At 41.6% G+C, this 20112-nt stretch overlaps 1 protein-coding gene across 1 annotated transcript in view; it reads right to left on the bottom strand.

The window, feature by feature from the left end:
- Window positions 1-20112, bottom strand: part of GABRG3 (gamma-aminobutyric acid type A receptor subunit gamma3) — a 536650-nt gene that overhangs the window by 222003 nt on the left and 294535 nt on the right. Inside the window, exons 4-5 of the mRNA XM_077807124.1 lie at window positions 6832-7052; window positions 3049-3131 (exon numbers count right to left, since the gene is read on the bottom strand). Coding sequence (XP_077663250.1) covers window positions 3049-3131; window positions 6832-7052 — 304 coding nt within the window. The remainder of the gene's footprint in view (window positions 1-3048; window positions 3132-6831; window positions 7053-20112) is intronic.

The raw sequence follows: 20112 nt of genomic DNA, 5'->3' as shown, positions 1-20112 counted from the left end.
TTCACAAGACAACACATTGTGGAATCTAAATTTGTAATAAGCTCCTCCCCTTGGAAATTTGGCATAGCTGACAGTAATAAATCATTCAGATGTTCACCTCACAAGTCCTGTGGAGCATCATGTATCTTCTGCAGTGTGTGTACAATACACTGAAAATATAATGAAGCTAGAACACAAACAAATCACTGAGATGTTCTACATGAAAATTTACAAAAGCAGCGCTAAGATAGTGCTAAAGGTAGCACTAAAATAGTCTTCAAGGAAAGGAATGTCACTTGATAACTTAAAAATAACCTCAAGTGAACGGCAGTAGTAGAGCAGGTGAGAAGGTTACAGAATCATTGTGTTATCGTTTTTCATGAGTTATTTTCATACATCAAGAAAACTGTAAAACTGAGACGAATGGAACTCGATTATGCTCATATAACTCCCATTTCCTCAGATGGTGTTGCATGCATGCACCCAAAGTTAGAAAGATTTTTTTTGCCTAAAATATTTAAATGATGATAAAACAAGTCAGGCCAAGATCAAGTTTGAAATTTAGCTATGGACCTGAACCTTCTGAGGTTCAAATCCTATTCAGTGCAAAGTGAAGAGTTGTTCCTCTAACTACGATAATGGCACAGAACACAGCTTAATCGCTTTCTGGAGCTTCCCCAACAGTTATTATGTCTCCAAATTGAAGAAAGGACTGGGATGATTTCTCTGCCTGTCAAGAGCTGGCCATCTTCTCTGGATATTGATAAAGCTGGGGTGTCAAACTCATTTTGGAAGAGAGAACCAAACTCCATTTTTGATTATAGGCAGGGGTATACATTTAAAACTACATACTACCTTCAGTCTACAGCAAGATAGCAATGGGAGGTTTCCACAAAGATCCAGAGTAGAATATGGACTATTATTGTTTGTTGAGTAATTTATTGTCACATTCAATTTCACTGGGAAAATCTGCTCCCTTGTAGAACTGATACAATTTTGTCCACTATTTCTCTTTCTTTCCCATCCTATTTTTCTGTTTCTCTCCCTATTCCCACCTCTCTGTGGGCTTGACTCTCACCTCTTCTCCCATTCCATTCACTAAAATGATCATCAATAAAGCAGTTCATGTTGACAATATAGCATTATCATTGGACTTTAAAGTTGACACTCCAGTGAGATTAATATAGACAGCAGAGTTAAATCTAAGTAATTGTTTCAGGCTGTCTACAGACTCAAAGACATTTCAGCACTAGTTACATTTGGGAGGTCACTTTTTATTTTTAATAACAAGTTAGATTCTAAACAGTCTGAATACATCAAATGGGCTGGATCTAGCTCACAAGCTGTATGTCCTAAAGCATTTTTGCCCATATCCATGGAGCTCATACAAATACTCCAAAGTTCATTTGCCTTGTGGGAGGAAAATACCTCCATGCCCACCATACTGGGTTCCAAATACTGTTTCAAACTGGAGAAGATGAATACTCTTCTACACTATCAATATACTTCCCAGGAAAAAAAAGTAGTGTGTATCACATAAATGTGTTTGCCAAATGGTGTTACCTCTCTACTTATTTTATAGATACAATGGGAAAATGATATTATTTAAAAGGAAAAAGAAAATGATAGCTTTCCCAGTCCTTCACTTCTATTTACAGAGTACATTCTCTGAGACACAGGATTTATCAAAGTATCACTTTTTGATAGAGCCCTTTTAAAACAATAGTGGCAGCACATCACTGCTGATGAATGATCTGTTTCAGGAAGAGGGAGTACTCTGTGAAAAATACATTTTGAATGCCTTTTCCACCCAATCATCCTAAAAAGTATCTTTTCCCTAGTATTTTTCATGATATGAATGGAGGTAAATGAATAGGAGAGAATAAACACACTCCTTACTACCGAGTACATTTTTTTGTAAAAGACAGAAATTAAGTAACTCTGTGAGCCTGGCCAGAAGACAATTGTCCTTTTGGAAGGGAACACCAGTTATAATAGAACTGAAATTGGATTCATTAGTAAGCACCTATGATTCACGCAGTCAGAATGTTCAATGTTCAATGTCCCTGAACATTCCCTTCACCTCAGGAGATAAACAACTGGAGGTTTTTTTTGTTATTCAACTTCTATTTTTGGATACAGAGGCAATCAGGAATGTGCCTTTAGCAAATTTTAAAAACAATTTAGAAAGTCATAAACCATGTTTGTAGGGATCTGTGGTATTTGCAGTGTTTACATACACACACAATACCTAGCATGAGGATATTATGGGTTAGCTTTCACATTCCTGACTTTCTTTTCTAAAAAGTCTCACTAAAACTTGACTTTTGCCATATTAAGGAGAAAAGCCTGTGATGAGAGTCAGATACAGTAAACTAAATGCCATGCTTGTCCTTTTAAACATCACTTACCACATTTGGATCATGTTTGTAATTACATTTCTGCAGCAACATAATGTTAACTGAGATGTGCCATCTCCCATCTCTGGGGTGTTCATGTTAACAGGATTCCTGCCAACCTCCCACAATGATGACAGCATTTATAGACAAAATTATACACAATACAATCCAGTTGGACCTACCATGCAGCTGAATAATACAAGAAAAAAATAGCCTTAGCCTAATGATGCAGTCTATTTCTGAATTATGAGGCAAAGTTGCTACCATGCTATTTCTCATAAACTCAGATATCAGAAATGATCGGGCCTATATCTGAACTGCACATTTCATAATATAGTTAGTTCTCTTCTCAAATATATGTTACATTATTATATCTCATCATAGCACAGACTGATGTGAATATCTGCTCCTTGTTAAACTGTAATTATGACTGCAGACCATGATGCTGGTGCTTGCAGCTCTAGCAGTATAACTCTACATGGGGCATTTCATGACAAAAACTTCTGCTCTGAATGCTGAAGAGAAAACACATATATGATCATATCAAAAGCAAACCTCAGCTTCCAGTACCTGTTCAATAAATCCTGAAAAACCTGACAGAAATTAGAGACAAACTGGTGTCTCGCCACATGGTTCAAGTATAATAGTTATGCACTGAAGCAGTACTTACAACTAGAGAATATCAACGGGCAAGAATGTTCATCCATTGGGAAATTATGTAGCTGCAGCTGGCATTCTGCATTGATGGTGAGCCTGTGGAAAAACCAGGTAATTGTCACTATATATCAGCACAATGAAAAGTTAAAGGAACGTGGTAGGGTAATTGTTGGTAATTGTCCAAGACACAATTGAGAAATTTTGAAGCGTGGCCACAGAATTAAATGCTAGGAAATGGGTGAGATGGCTGTGTGTGATCAAACATGGAAACAGAGCTTTATGCAGTGTTGTATGGGTTTTGCTTGATATTACGCTGTAAACTTAATAGCCTGATCTGTGATATTCTTTCTCCCATGTTAGGCAACCATTTTTAAACTAATTACTATCTACAGTTCTTATCAAAGAACTTTTAAAATGCATTTAACAAAGATATGCTCAATTAACATAGGTCAGCACAAATGTTTGCAAAAAATCTCGACCACATTTTAAAGCGATGTTCAAAATGGTTTGCTAACACAGGGCATGCTACAAATAAGGTCAGTTCTTCAATTACCATTAAGACAGGGGATTCCATCCATGAAACTACAAAGTCAGTCTGTATATTTGACTAGATCATATCACATATTAGTTTTATTTGAAAGCTATTTTCAAGTAATGGACACTATGTTAACTTCACTGATGAGTTTGCCCAGCAAATGACAAATTTTAGGAAAACTAATTAAAAGGTAAACAAACTAGATTTGAGAAGGTCTAGGTGCCTTAAATTTGGGCTGACAGCCAGAGAAATGTCTATCTTGTTTAAGCTCAGCTGTAAGTAAATTAGTTCTCTCTGCCCAGGAGTTTTAATTGTACAACAGGACAGGATTCCAAGGTTGCATGCACAAAAGTGGCCAGAGAAGAGGAAGAAGAGACAATGGACCTGGCACAAACTTGTACACTGTTTCTTGAATTTAGAAATTTAGTCAACTCAAGGCTGTTCTTTCTGAGGCATCCACAGTGAAGAAATTGGAGATACTACAGCTGTCTCATACCTACAGTTCTGTAGAGTCAATAGTCTGTGACAATAAAGACTGTGTACTTGTTGCTGAGTTTTATGTCCTAGTTGGTGAACATTAGGGTTTATAGAGTTCCTCCTACACAGAGGAAAGGTTGAGTGGTAAAACTGGAATCACAACTCCTTGCATACATTTAAAATGCTCAGTTAAGCAAAGGAGGGCTGTAACAGGGTCAGCTGGATCCTGAGCACCCCGTGGCTTGCGGTGGCTCTGCAGCATCCTCCCATCAGTCTTCCCTCTCTTCAGGGCTCCCCAGTTAAACTCCATGCAGATCTGTCTCACAGGCCATTCTGGTAGGGATTTATTTATTTTCCAAAAACGGTGAATCAAAATTATAATAAAATTAGGGAATTACCCTGCTAGCCTTCGTCTCTGCTCTCAGGGGCATTTTCTCCTGTCTCTGGCAATCCCTGAAGTTCCTTCCTTCTCTGCAGTTCCTGCTACTCTGTCATCTCCCACAGCTGGAGCTCAGCCTTCTGGCTCTGGCTTCTAGGCCCTAAACCCATCTCTCAGTCAGGTTCTCCTACAGGATACTTCTGTTTACTGCAGCTCTTCTCTGCCATAGATTCCTCTTCCTGTCCTCTGCTCTCCTCTGTCTCTTTATAGACAACAGCTGCCCTCTATCAGGCCTCATTGAAAGGCAGTTAATGAGACTCAGGTGGACTGGACCAGTTCCCTCTTAAAGAGCCCAGTCCACCCTTTGACAAGGGCTAAACGTTTTTCTCATGAATAGCATACAATAAGATATTTTTGCAGTCCATGGGGCAGATTCGTTCTCAGTGACACCTATAAAACTCAATTACATCAGTGAGGTTTCACAGGTGTAAGTAACAGTGCACAATTTGGTACAACATATGGCACAAAAAATTGGTAGATAAAAGGGGGATGCATACAAAAACTAACCAAATGAGCATCTTTTCACATTCATCAAGGTCCTGTTTGAAAGCCCACTGAAGTGACTGAGAGACTTTCCATGTACTTCAGTGGGCTTTGGATAAAGCTTCAAAAGAGAAGGATACAGAAAGAACATGTAGGCTACATCTACCCAGCAATTAAACACCTGAAGTTGGCCTGGGTCAGCTGGCTCAAACTTGTGGAGCTCAAGCTGTAAAACTGCTGTGTAGACATTCAGGATTGGGCTGGAGCCTGACGTCTGGGATACTGTGAGGGGGGAGGGTCCCAGAGCCTGGGGTCTAGACCGAGCCCAAACGTCTAAATAGCAATTTTTAGCTCCACAGCCAGATCCCAAGTTAGCAGACCCAGGCCAGCCACGGCAGTACCACAGATCTTTTATTCCAGTGTAGACATACCCTCAGCGGCAATTTCCAGCTGTTGTATTCTGTTCTTGTTTGACCATCTGTAAATAGGGACACTTGTCATTGAAGCTCAGCTTCCATATGCAAGTATCATCAGCGTGACAATGCACTGAGGAGGTTGAATACAATCAGCGCAGCAACTGTATAGCATGGAAGATATATTTTACAGATAGATGGCTTGCTGTACAGGGAACCTTGTTTATTGTGGGATTCCACTTTTGAACAGTTTACTCCTCCACTGAATAAAAGCAATTTTTCTTTATTTGAATGCACCCTTTTAATGCAAATGTATACTTTATGGTATTGTCTTGCTTAGAAAAATTCAAACATATTTCTTCCAGTAGTTCCCCTTTTTGACAAAACATGATGTGCTATCTTCCAGTGTGACTTGTATATAGAAACTGTCATTGATGCTAGTATGCACCTAAACATGAGCATACTAGCAGAGGAAGAATCTCTAAATATATATTTTGCATCATTTTTCCTCTGCAGAACTCAAAGCATTTTCATAGATTGGTAGAATGAGGCACAGAGTAATTAATTGACTTTCCCAAGGTCACATAGTAAGAAAACGACACAGACAGGAATAAAATCCCGGTCTTCCGATGTCCAATTCAGTGCTCTAAACAATGGTTCAAGCTGTCCCCAGAGGCTCTGTTTAGTTCAAATATGCACCCAGGTGTACACCTGAATCTAATCTGAGCTAATCTGCCCTCCAAAGTAGAACTGGTTGGAAAATGTTTTTTTTCCCTTCCCTCTGAAAAATTTCAACAACATTGTTTTTTTTCTTCTTATTTGCAGAAGTTCTTCTTTCTTTGTTTTTGTTTTTTTTTTTTTTAATGCAGTAGTGAATGTAAAAATCTAAAACTGAAAATGTTTGTTTTACTTGGAACAGCAACCCAAAAGATGTGCATGTGTTTTTATGAAAAGACAAAAAATGGACAAAAAAATGATGTTTCATGCAAACTTCTGTTTTGTCAAAAAGCCATTTTTCATCAAAAATATTTTGATTTTTTCCCCCAGCTCTACAGTAAGCCAAGTCAGGAAGTTTTATAGGAACTACTTCTCTTGTAAGATTTCTGGGACTACATGCTTCTGAATGGATTACAAACACTGAGAGAGGAACCTTTCTTGTAGAATTTTGGCACTTCTCCTTTCAGTTCCTGAATATGGAAGTGAAGAAAGGCACAAAATAAAGTTTTAAAAAGAATAAGCAAGCTTTTTTAACCTAAAAAAATGTTTTAGCTTGGGGCTAAGTTTGAATTTTGGACAAATATTCATGTCATTTCTTTTACACTGCATCATTTTACCTGTCCCAAAACATATTTAAATATAAGTTAGGAAACAGTTAAAAAACAAAACATTTAAAAATACTCTGCAGAAAAAGAGACCAAATACTTTCAGCCACACACTCCTACTTCCTACCTTAAAGTATACAAGATTTTTCCATCATTCCATATTCTCAGAAGCTGATTGGGTGTAGTGATCCAATGAGCTTCTGCTGTTTTAGAATTTCGGAAGATCGTGTCTGGTATCCATATCAATCCAACCATATTGCTATTTAGAGTCAGTATTTTCACGGTGCTGTTGAATCGAAGGCGGCTGTCTGTCCATGTCTGAGCAAAAAATATATCAATTTGGTATTCCTGTAATAAAAGCACAACATAAAAACTGAAGTTGGTTCCATGTATTCCATTTATATTTGGTCTTTGATAGGCTCTACTTAAAGGGCCGTAGCCTCAGTCAGTGTAACTCAACATAGCTCTTGTCAAGATTCCCTCCCCACTCTGAACTCTAGGGTACAGATGTGGGGACCTGCATGAAAAACCCCCTAAGCTTATTTTTACCAGCTTAAGTTAAAACTTCCCCAAGGTACAAACTATTTTACCTTTTGCCCTTGGACTTTATTGCTGCCACCACCAAGCATCTAACAAATATATAATAGGGAAAGAGCCCGCTTGGAAACGTCTTTCCCTCCCCCAAAATCCTCCCAAACCCTACACCCCCTTTCCTGGGGAAGGCTTGATAAAAATCCTCACCAATTTGTATAGGTGAACACAGACCCAAATCCTTCGATCTTAAGAACAATGAAAAAGCAATTAGGTTCTTAAAAGAAGAATTTTAATTGAAGAAAAAGTAAAAGAATCACCTCTGTAAAATCAGGATGGTAAATACCTTACAGGGTAATCAGATTCAAAACATAGAGAATCCCTCTAGGCAAAAGCTTAAGTTACAAAGAGACACAAAAACAGGAATATACATTCCATTCAGCACAACTTATTTTATCAGCCATTTAAACAAAACAGAATCTAAAGCACATCTAACTAGATTGCTTATTAGCCCTTTACAGGAGTTCTAACCTGCATTCCTGCTCTGGTCTTGGCAAAAAAACCACACAGATAGAGAGAACCCTTTGTCCCCCCCAGCTTTGAAAGTATCTTGTCTCCTCATTGGTCATTTTGGTCATGTGCCAGCGAGGTTACCTTTAGCTTCTTAACCCTTTACAGGTGAAAGGGTTTTTTCCTCTGGCCAGGAGGGATTTAAAAGTGGTTAGACTTCCCTTTATATTTATGACAGCTCTATTAAAATCAATGGATCTATGTTGATTTACAACAGCTAAGGATCTGGTCTTATAAAGTTTTTTTGTTTGTTTGTTTTCATTCTCAGAATTAGTTTACTTTAGGGGAAAAAAATAGAACAACATGATCTCCTGCATTGACCTTTTGGCTTAGCATGCTCTGCCCCACCGCACAGTCCTGACCATCCTTCTCTGTGTGAAGTCGGGGAAGTCACAACTGCACAATATATCTGCAATGGCTTCCCTGCCTCTGTGTGAAAACAGAGACTTTAAGGAGCTGCTGTATGATGAAACAGGTGTTTGAGATTCCAGTTACATTAGATAAATATGGCTAGTGATTAAATAAGTCATCTGAAGAATGACAAATTGTGTGGAACATGGCAGCCATACACACACACATTAATTGTTCGTTTCTAAACTGTTAAGTGTATAGCCTACAGCAGAAAGATACCAGGATCATAGATACTCTTTTTTTCCCCACAGATACCTCATGTATTACAAATGCCAAGCACCAGAACTCTCTTAAACTGACATTAATATGCTAATCCAGATGCTACAATCTTTTCTATAGTAACATTTTATTGCCATGTTTCTGTTACTAAGTTGTCATAATAAGGGTGATAAAATAGAAGTTAAACACGTGCACACACACACACGTGTGAGCATGTGTATATATTATTACATACAAAAATCTTTAACAGATAGATATTTAAGTTTCAAAATCCAGTACTTAAAATAACAGTTCCACATCTGCCTGTGCAATCTTCATTCTGCATCCTGGTGCATCCAACCTATGCACTGAATGATGGGAGGATCTTGTGGGAAAAATGTGATTATATAATTAAAGACTTTATCATAATGCATAAGCATAAAGGGGCAGAATTAAGGGTTCCTGGTCAATATGGCAATTCCTTGCTTGGGACTTTGTACATTAATTAATTTTCATTTAATGTAGCTTTTTTGCATGAAGGTTCCTTGGTGAATTTTTTTTAAAGGAAAAAGTTACAAACAAATTCTATTATGCACAACTGTAACAACTTATCATGTATTATTAGCAGAATTTGTGCCATGAATTTATCCTAGTATTCTAACTGTGTTCTGAGAGCCATCTGGTTACTCTGCATTATTCCTGTAATTACCCTCTTTTGCAGGCCATCCTTCCAGAATTGATGTTATAACACCAGAAAACCTTATTCATTGACACTATTAGCTGAGAAATACACTCGGGAACTCTCACCTTTCCATGATGAATGATAGATGGATATGTAAGAATTCTTAGCATGTATAGGAATAGCAGGTAATATATCACCTTATGACTTGCAGCATAACTAACAGTCCCTAGAACCTTCCCCCTTAGCCTTTCTAGCTGTGATTTTTCTTTTTGATTAGCTTTATTTTCAGGGGTAGGACAAGAGATTTGATGCTGAAGGGGACTTATTTTCATCTTGGTGGGCAGGGAATTGTGCATCTCTGCACATTGAGACAAGAAAGTATATCAAAGTATCTAGCTCACACTGATTGTTATTTCTATTTTTAAATACATGGGAAGTGCTCAAAAATTACAGGGATGAGGGAAATAGTCATAAAATGACCTACCTATATATTTATAAATGTTCAAAAATTATTGTTTTCTCACTTTGCCATTATTGCAAAGAATGGATTATTCAGATTATGTTCTACTATTTGCCCCATCTCTGCCAGCTCCTCATTGCAATAACCTGGAGAAGAGAGGCTTGATACAGATATGGAATATGCTAGACATGGCCAAATGTATAGCAGTTTTCTCTAACTGCTGAGCTAGTGGAACTGTTCCTTTAGCTTGCAAGCAGAGACCAGTATTTATGGAGCCAAAGGCTATGATGCCACATATATACAGCTGGCTAATGAGCGTGATGTATTTATACACAACAATGGATTGATGCAAGATGTTCATATCTGAAGATATTTTATATGAAAAGAATGCTTATTTTGATTGCCAAATTATTTCTAAATTTAGGAGAAGCTGTAATTCTCTTTTGGGATATTATACACACTTAGGATTTTGCGTATTCAAAAGGAAAGACAGTCCTGAACTGTTTAATTAATGTCCACCATACTTTTCTTCCACAACACACACATTCCTTCTTTTTAAGTAGTCTAGGAGGTAAGGTAGTCCAGTTGGCGTTTCCTGTTAAGTACTACATTTAGAACTGCCCTTAGAGGTTATTCAAAATACGACTGGTAAAGTGCAGGCCTGGGGTGGGCAGATTCAACTCCATTTACTTGAATGGGTTGTTTATACCAGGGCTGAATTTAAGCCTGTGTGCATATATAACTGCATTGCATCCTCTAATAATAAAACATGGCCTATTGTTTTAAATGTGCCTCTCTGTCCTATGCTCAGCTTGAAATGATTTATTTAAGCAGTATCACACAACAACTCAGTAAACAGCATTTTCCTCTGTCATAAATATAAAGGGAAGGGTAAACCCCTTTGAAATCCCTCCTGGCCAGGGGAAAGCTCCTCTCACCTGTAAAGGGTTAAGAAGCTAAAGGTAACCTCGCTGGCACCTGACCAAAATGACCAATGAGGAGACAAGATACTTTCAAAAGCTGGGAGGAGGGAGAGAAACAAAGGGTCTGTCTCTGTCTGTAGTCCTTTTGGCCGGGGATAGACCAGGAATGGAGTCTTAGAATTTTTAGTAAGTAATCTAGCTAGGTATGCGTTAGATTATGATTTCTTTAAATGGCTGAGAAAAGAATTGTGCAGAATAGAATAACTATTTCTGTCTGTGTATCTTTTTTGTAACTTAAGGTTTTACCTAGAGGGGTTCTCTATGTTTTTGAATCTAATTACCCTGTAAGATATCTACCATCCTGTTTTTACAGGGGGGATTTCTTTATTTCTGTTTACTTCTATTTTTTATTAAAAGTCTTCTTGTAAAAAACTGAATGCTTTTTCATTGTTCTCAGATCCAAGGGTTTGGGTTTGTGGTCACCTATGCAAATTGGTGAGGCTTTTTATCCAACATTTCCCAGGAAAGGGGGGGTGCAAGTGTTGGGAGGATTGTGCATTGTTCTTAAGATCCAAGGGTCTGGGTCTGTAGTCACCTAGGCAAATTGGTGAGGCTTTTTACCAAACCTTGTCCAGGAAGTGGGGTGCAGGGTTTTGGGAAGTATTTTGGGGGGAAAGACGCGTCCAAACAGCTCTTCCCCAGTAACCAGTATTAGTTTGGTGGTGGTAGCGGCCAGCCCAAGGACAACGGGTGGAATATTTTGTACCTTGGGGAAGTTTTGACCTAAGCTGGTAAAGATAAGCTTAGGAGGTTTTTCATGCAGGTCCCCACATCTGTACCCTAGAGTTCAGAGTGGGGGAGGAACCTTGACATGGTGGCATAGTGGTGGGATTAACCTGAAATCATTTTGAGATCCAGTTGAGATTTTTTGAACTAGAAATACGGATTTTAAAAAGGAATTTTTTTTTTCCTGTGGAAAGGAAGTCCAGAAAGCAGCTTTGAAACTGAAAGCAGCTTGGTTTTTCTCTGCTTTGTGGCCAAGCAGAGACAAAAGGGGATTATCTTTGTGAATTGCAGGTTTTCTTTGCCTGGAGGCAGGGTACTTAACTCCTGCAGGGAAATTCACAGTCTTCCAACCCAGAGTTTTTTTTTCTTTTCTTCCTAAAAGTAAATAGTGGGGGTGTGCTCTACCCATTTGCCTGGAGACAAAAGTGGCAGGGTTTTTTTTAGGATTTTGATTTTTTTGTTTTACAAGGAGCACAGGTTTGAAAAGGAATTTTTTTTTCTTTGGGCTGGGTAAGCAGGTTTCCAAGTAGTTGAAGGTTTTTTGCTTTAATTTGGGCCCAGAGCAGAGACAAGGGAATTGTCTTTTTCTGTAGGCTGACAATCACTATCAGAGAATAGGTATTCTATTCCAGCACAGCAAAATTTTACAGCCAAGTTTTGTTTGTTTATTTCTAAACCTCGGGTGTAAAGTTAGTTAAAAACAGAGAGGTTAGAATGGCAAAATCCGCGGCTCGACTACAGCTCGAATTAGCCAAATTTCAGGCTGAGGAAAGACAAAGGGAACATGAAAGACAGATAGAACTCATGCAGCTGAAGAAGGAACAAGAAAGGGAGGCAGAACAACACCAAGCGGCTGCTCACAGGAGAGCTATGGAAGCAAGGGACAAAGAACTGGAGGAGAAGGAAAAAGAGAGGAAGTATGTGGAGGAGATGGAGAAGATAAAGGCTCAGCAGAATATCCCAACAAACCCTAGTAATCCTTCTCCAAGTACCACTTCCCATCCCAGAAAGTTCCCCACCTACAAGGCAGGCGATGATACTGAGGCCTTCCTAGAAAACTTCGAAAGGGCCTGCCTTGGGTACAACATCTCTACTGACCAATACATGGTAGAGCTGAGGCCGCAGCTCAGTGGACCCTTAGCTGAGGTGGCAGCTGAAAGGCCTAAAGAACACATGAACAAGTATGAACTGTTTAAATCCAAGGCGAGAGTCAGAATGGGGATAACAACCGAGCAGTCTCGTCGGAGGTTCAGAGCCCTAAGGTGGAAACCAGACATGTCATTTACCCGACATGCCTACCACATTGTGAAACATTGGGATGCCTGGATATCAGGAGCAAGTGTTGAATCTCCAGTAAATTTGCCCTTCCTAATGCAAATGGAACAATTCTTAGAGGGTGTTCCTGAGGAAATAGAAAGTTACATCCTAGATGGGAAACCCAAAACGGTAATTGAGGCAGGAGAGATTGGAGCCAGATGGGTGGAGGTGGCAGAGAAGAAGAAAACTGGTCGCAGTTGGAGCGGAGACCAGAAGGGACCACCCCAGACCACACCCTATTACCGGGGGCCGCCCAAAGCCCCACCTACCTCCCAAAGAACCCTCCAGACCCCTTATCGTCCCACCACCCCGTTCTCCAGCAACCCTCCTTGCCCCAGTGACCCGTCAGCTGGACGATGTTTTAAGTGTAACGAGCTGGGGCATGTAAAGGCCAACTTCCCCAAGAACCCCAACAGATTACAGTTCATTGCACCGGAATCACACCAGAGGTCCACAGGCCCAGATACCTCCCAGATACCCTTGGAGCGGAGGGAAACTGTGAGTGTGGGTGGGAAGAAGGTCACCACGTGGAGGGACACCGGAGCACAAGTGTCAGCTATCCATGCTTCCTTAGTGGACCCCAATTTAATCAACCCAGAGATCCAAGTGACGATTCAACCCTTCAAGTCCAACTCTTTCAATTTGCCTACAGCCAAGTTGCCTGTCCAGTACAAGGGCTGGTCAGGAATGTGGACTTTTGCAGTCTATGATGATTATCCCATCCCCATGCTGTTGGGGGAAGACTTGGCCAATCATGTGAAGCAGGCCAAGAGGGTGGGGAATGGTCACCCGCAGCCAGGCTAAACAAGCCGTGAGGCCTAGCTCTGTTCCGGAAACTTCTATCAGGACCCAGTCAGAGGTGATGGACCCGGACCCCAGGCCAATGTCTGCAACAGCAGTAGTGGATCCAGTCCCAGAGACCCAGACGGAACCAGTCCCAGAACCGGAACCAGCCAAACAACCAACACCAGACCCCGTGCCAGCACTGAATCCAGTACTTGCAACCTCAACACCAGAGGGCCCCACCGAACCTGAACTGGCAGCAGCCGATAACCCGACACAAGAGGCTCAGCCGGAGCCTGAATCCCAACATAGTGCACCAGCGGAGAGCGGTTCACAGTCAACAGAAACAGCTCCATCCCCTATATCGCTTCCAGAGGGACCAAGCCTAGGTCCACAATCCAATGAGGAACTGATGTCCCCAGCATCATGGGAACAGTTCCAGACCGAACAGGAAGCAGATGAAAGCCTCCAGAGAGCTTGGACGGCGGCACGGAGCAACCCACCGCCTCTCAGCTCTTCTAATCGATCCAGGTTTGTTGTAGAAAGAGGACTTCTATACAAGGAAACTCTTTCTGGTGGACACCAGGAAGACTGGCATCCTCAGAGACAGTTGGTAGTTCCAACTAAATACCGGGCCAAGCTCTTGAGCTTAGCCCACGATCACCCTAGTGGCCATGCTGGGGTGAACAGGACCAAAGACCGTTTAGGGGGATCATTCCACTGGGAGGGAATGGGCAAGGATGTTTCTACCTATGTCCAGTCTTGTGAGGTGTGCCAAAGAGTGGGAAAACCCCAAGACCAGGTCAAAGCCCCTCTCCAGCCACTCCCCATCATTGAAGTTCCATTTCAGCGAGTAGCTGTGGATATTCTGGGTCCTTTTCCGAAAAAGACACCCAGAGGAAAGCAGTACATACTGACTTTCATGGATTTTGCCACCCGATGGCCGGAAGCAGTAGCTCTAAGCAACACCAGGGCTAAAAGTGTGTGCCAGGCACTAGCAGACATTTTTGCCATGGTAGGTTGGCCCTCCGACATCCTCACAGATGCAGGGACTAATTTCCTGGCAGGAACTATGAAAAACCTTTGGGAAGCTCATGGGGTAAATCACTTGGTTGCCACTCCTTACCACCATCAAACAAATGGCATGGTGGAGAAGTTTAATGGAACTTTGGGGGCCATGATACGTAAATTTGTAAATGAGCACTCCAATGATTGGGACCTAGTGTTGCAGCAGTTGCTCTTTGCCTACAGAGCTGTACCACATCCCAGTTTAGGGTTTTCCCCATTTGAACTTGTATATGGCCGTGAGGTTAAGGGGCCATTGCAGTTGGTGAAGCAGCAATGGGAGGGATTTACACCTTCTCCAGGAACTAACATTCTGGACTTTGTAACCAACCTACAAAACACCCTCCGAACCTCTTTAGCCCTTGCTAGAGAAAACTTACAGGATGCTCAAAAAGAGCAAAAAGCCTGGTATGATAAACATGCCAGAGAGCGTTCCTTCAAAGTAGGAGACCAGGTCATGGTCTTAAGGGCGCTCCAGGCCCATAAAATGGAAGCATCGTGGGAAGAGCCATTCACGGTCCAGGAGCGCCTGGGAGCTGTTAATTATCTCATAGCATTCCCCACCTCCAACCGGAAGCCTAAGGTGTACCATATTAATTCTCTAAAGCCCTTTTATTCCAGAGAATTAAAGGTTTGTCAGTTTACAGCCCAGGGAGGAGACAACGCTGAGTGGCCTGAAGGTGTCTACTACGAAGGGAAAAGTGCTGGTGGTGTGGAAGAGGTGAACCTCTCCATGACACTTGGGCGTATGCAGTGACAGCAGATCAAGGAGCTGTGCACTAGCTACGCGCCAACGTTCTCAGCCACCCCAGGACTGACTGAACGGGCATACCACTCCATTGACACAGGTAATGCTCACCCAATTAGGGTCCAACCTTACCGGGTGTCTCCTCAAGCTAAAACTGCTATAGAACGGGAGATCCAGGATATGTTACAGATGGGTGTAATCCGCCCCTCTGAAAGTGCATGGGCATCTCCAGTGGTTCTAGTTCCCAAACCAGATGGGGAAATACGTTTTTGCGTGGACTACCGTAAGCTAAATGCTGTAACTCGCCCAGACAACTATCCAATGCCACGCACAGATGAACTATTAGAGAAACTGGGACGGGCCCAGTTCATCTCTACCTTGGACTTAACCAAGGGGTACTGGCAAGTACCGCTAGATGAATCTGCCAAGGAAAGGTCAGCCTTCATCACACATCTCGGGCTGTATGAATTTAATGTACTCCCTTTCGGGCTGCGAAATGCACCCGCCACTTTCCAAAGACTTGTAGATGGTCTCCTAGCGGGATTAGGAGAATATGCAGTCACCTACCTTGACGACGTGGCCATATTTTCGGATTCCTGGGCAGACCACCTGGAACATCTACAAAAAGTCCTTGAGCGCATAAGGGAGGCAGGACTAACTGTTAAGGCTAAGAAGTGTCAAATAGGCCTAAACAGAGTGACTTACCTTGGACACCAGGTGGGTCAAGGAACTATCAGCCCCCTACAGGCCAAAGTGGATGCTATCCAAAAGTGGCCTGTCCCAAAGTCAAAGAAACAGGTTCAATCCTTCTTAGGCTTGGCCGGTTATTACAGACGATTTGTACCGCACTACAGCCAAATCGCCGCCCCACTGACAGACCTAACCAAAAAGAAACAGCCAAATGCTGTTCAGTGGACCGGAAAGTGTCAGAAGGCCTTTAACAAGCTTAAAGCGACACTCATGTCTGACCCTGTACTAAGGGCCCCAGACTTTGACAAACCGTTCCTAGTAACCACAGATGCATCCGAGCGTGGTGTGGGAGCAGTTTTAATGCAGAAAGGCCCTGATCAAGAATTCCACCCTGTAGTGTTTCTCAGCAAAAAACTGTCTGAGAGGGAAAGCAACTGGTCAGTCACTGAAAAAGAATGTTACGCCATTGTCTATGCTCTGGAAAAGCTACGCCCATATGTTTGGGGACGGCGTTTCCACCTGCAAACCAACCGTGCTGCACTGAAGTGGCTTCACACCGTCAAGGAAACTAACAAAAAACTTGTTCGGTGGAGTTTAGCTCTCCAAGATTTTGATTTCGACATCCAACACATCTCAGGAGCTTCTAACAAAGTGGCTGATGCACTCTCCCGTGAAAGTTTCCCAGAGTCAACTGGTTAAAATCGTCCTTGAGATGTGGAAAATATTGTTAGTCTTTATGTACTTGGTAGTATATTTAGAGATGCATGTGTCTTATTAACTCTGTTTTTCCTAGAGCTCCAGGAAGAAATTCCAGCCAGTGTTTCACCCTAGCTGAGATTTGGGGGGCGTGTCATAATATAAAGGGAAGTGTAAACCCCTTTGAAATCCCTCCTGGCCAGGGGAAAGCTCCTCTCACCTGTAAAGGGTTAAGAAGCTAAAGGTAACCTCGCTGGCACCTGACCAAAATGACCAATGAGGAGACAAGATACTTTCAAAAGCTGGGAGGAGGGAGAGAAACAAAGGGTCTGTCTCTGTCTGTAGTCCTTTTGGCCGGGGATAGACCAGGAATGGAGTCTTAGAATTTTTAGTAAGTAATCTAGCTAGGTATGCGTTAGATTATGATTTCTTTAAATGGCTGAGAAAAGAATTGTGCAGAATAGAATAACTATTTCTGTCTGTGTATCTTTTTTGTAACTTAAGGTTTTACCTAGAGGGGTTCTCTATGTTTTTGAATCTAATTACCCTGTAAGATATCTACCATCCTGTTTTTACAGGGGGGATTTCTTTATTTCTGTTTACTTCTATTTTTTATTAAAAGTCTTCTTGTAAAAAACTGAATGCTTTTTCATTGTTCTCAGATCCAAGGGTTTGGGTTTGTGGTCACCTATGCAAATTGGTGAGGCTTTTTATCCAACATTTCCCAGGAAAGGGGGGGTGCAAGTGTTGGGAGGATTGTGCATTGTTCTTAAGATCCAAGGGTCTGGGTCTGTAGTCACCTAGGCAAATTGGTGAGGCTTTTTACCAAACCTTGTCCAGGAAGTGGGGTGCAGGGTTTTGGGAAGTATTTTGGGGGGAAAGACGCGTCCAAACAGCTCTTCCCCAGTAACCAGTATTAGTTTGGTGGTGGTAGCGGCCAGTCCAAGGACAACGGGTGGAATATTTTGTACCTTGGGGAAGTTTTGACCTAAGCTGGTAAAGATAAGCTTAGGAGGTTTTTCATGCAGGTCCCCACATCTGTACCCTAGAGTTCAGAGTGGGGGAGGAACCTTGACATCCTCCCAAACATTTTTCGTAACAATTTAGTTCTGTTTAAAAGTAACTCATTACTGATGCAATGTACTTCATATTTGATAATAAGGGGTAAACAAATATTTACATTTGATATCTGAACTGTAATATTCACCTTTTTCTTCATCCATTAATCCCTTTAAAAAAGGATACTAGATCAGTACAGCCTTTACATTAATCATTATAATAACCTCAGCCTTCATCCAAATGGTGAATGGGGTTTGCTATTTAGGTATTCCATTTTTGAGCAAGAGACAGAGAGGTCAATTTTGAAAGCTGGGTGTATAAAATTAGGTTCCTTTGCCCAGATCCTCAAAAGGTATTTACTTGCTTAATTCTCATCGATTTCAATGGCAGTCAGGCACCTAAGTGCCTTTGACAATCTGGCCCTAAATTTTAATTTATAGGCACTTGCACATAAATGGTTTGATTTTCATAGATGCTGAGTTTGTCCCTCCCAGCAGTCAATAGACAACGTGCATTGCAGCGTGGAGGAAGGGTGCAATGGCCTCTGAACCATTTAAACCCCACATAAGGACTGTGCATGGAATCTGCTCAGCGTGCACTCACAGGTGATACTTGCGTATCCATTCCATGCCACAGGAAGGGGCTCCATGCTAGACCCACGTAGGAGTAAGTATTTGGGCCATAATGTATGAAAAGACAAGGATCACTTTCAATTCACGGGTTTTACCTTTCAGAGGAATGCATAGGTCAATTGTTTTATAGAAGGTAATACTAGCATTTTGGGTATTTCAGCAAGAAATAATCTTTATCTTAAGTTCTGTGTAAAATCTTCTGCCTAGAAAATCTTAATGGGAACAGGTTTCTTTGCTAACACCAATACTTGATGAATGAAGAATTAGAAAGCAGAGAAATCAATCTCACCAATTACGGTTGGAGACACATCAATTTTCCAAGCACATTTCTGAGATGTTACCTATGCAAAAAAAAAAAAAAAAAAAAAACACCAAAAACCTTCTTGCCTGTTCACAGATATAAATAAACTTAGAAATTTTGTACAGTAGGCCTGCTCCTGATTACTTATTTATGAATTACAGAAGTAGTTTGTACCCCTGGGTGTGAGAGGCCCATAGGGTTAGAGAATGGGAGGCCCATAGGGTTAGAGAATGGGAGGAAGGTCTTGAATTCTTCTCTCTGGCGCTGGTAGGGTAGAGAAGCAGACCCAGATCCTCAATGGTATTTATGCTTCTAACTTACATTGAAATCAAGGGAAGTTAGAAGCCTAAATATCTTTGAGAATCATCATAGATATCATTGTAGTGGATTGATTAATGTGCCTTTCCACCTAGTCACAACAGGAGAATGATGATAAAGGAAGGGGAGATATGGTGGTTGTAGAAGGAGTAGATATATGTCTGGGGGAGGGACAGGGGGATTGACACTTTAGTGTATTAGATGCTCTAATGTGTGAGGCAGGGAATTATTGAAAAGTATTTTGTGGGTAGGTGGATTGGAAAAAGGAACTTCATATTTATAAATCAGACCAAACATCTGTTTGTTTTCTCATTCTCAATGGAGACATAGAGAGGAACTCTTAAAAATACTGCACATTATTGAATGCCCTTGGTCCTCACTTGGGAAAATCTAAGACCACCAATCTTCCATTTGCAATGCTTGGTTTCACTCATAAATTGCATGGAAACATCTAGAAAGACAATATGAGATCTATCTTGCCAAACACATAGAAAAAAAAGTGTAACCATTTTTGGCAAAACACTAAAAATGTCCAAAAAGACAGCTGTTACAGCTAGTCATTCCTGAGGGTCCCTTTTTGAGTATCCAGTGCAACAGCTGTCTGTCCGAGGTACTTATATGGCCTCCATCATTGTAGTATCTGAGCACTTCACAAGCTTTAGTGTATTTATACTAACTGTACTGTGAGGTTGGGAAGTGCTATGTGAATGGGCCTGAAGGGGTTAATGAGAGTTAGTGGGCTCAATCAGCATTGCAGCGCTACACATGCACTAGGCTTCAAACATTGTGGGAGGAGTTAAAAAGGACTGAACATGGCAATCCAGGCCTGACTAGGAAGAAGAGCAGATCTCTGGCACTCACTCAATGAGAGGAGCCTGGTGGGAGTCAGGGAGCATAGTGGGCTATTGTCTCTCCCTGAAGGAAGGTAGGTCTACAACAGGGAGCCCAAAGCAGTTGGAAAGGAGCAGCAAGAAGTGAGTTTAACTGGGACTCTGTGAGGAGGGGCCTGCAGGGAGCACGGAATCACCTGTTCAGTCAGGATCTGCCCTGCAAGGGGAGTGGAGAAAACTCTCTCCAGGTGGAACCAACTGGCTAACAGGAACTGCAGCTATGCAGTGAGCCAGTGGAAGAGGCTGAGAAAGAATGGGGCTGATACACTAGGAGTGCAGGAAGAGGCTGAGGCAAAAACCCAAGAAAGGCAAGATAGAAAGTGGTCCAGGGAGGCAGCCAGAGGTCTG

This window comes from Eretmochelys imbricata, chromosome 1, assembly GCF_965152235.1.
Source record: "Eretmochelys imbricata isolate rEreImb1 chromosome 1, rEreImb1.hap1, whole genome shotgun sequence".
Classification (NCBI taxonomy): Eukaryota; Metazoa; Chordata; order Testudines; family Cheloniidae; genus Eretmochelys; species Eretmochelys imbricata.
Note: the sequence above shows the minus strand (reverse complement) of the source record. Positions and strands in the feature narration are given on the sequence as shown.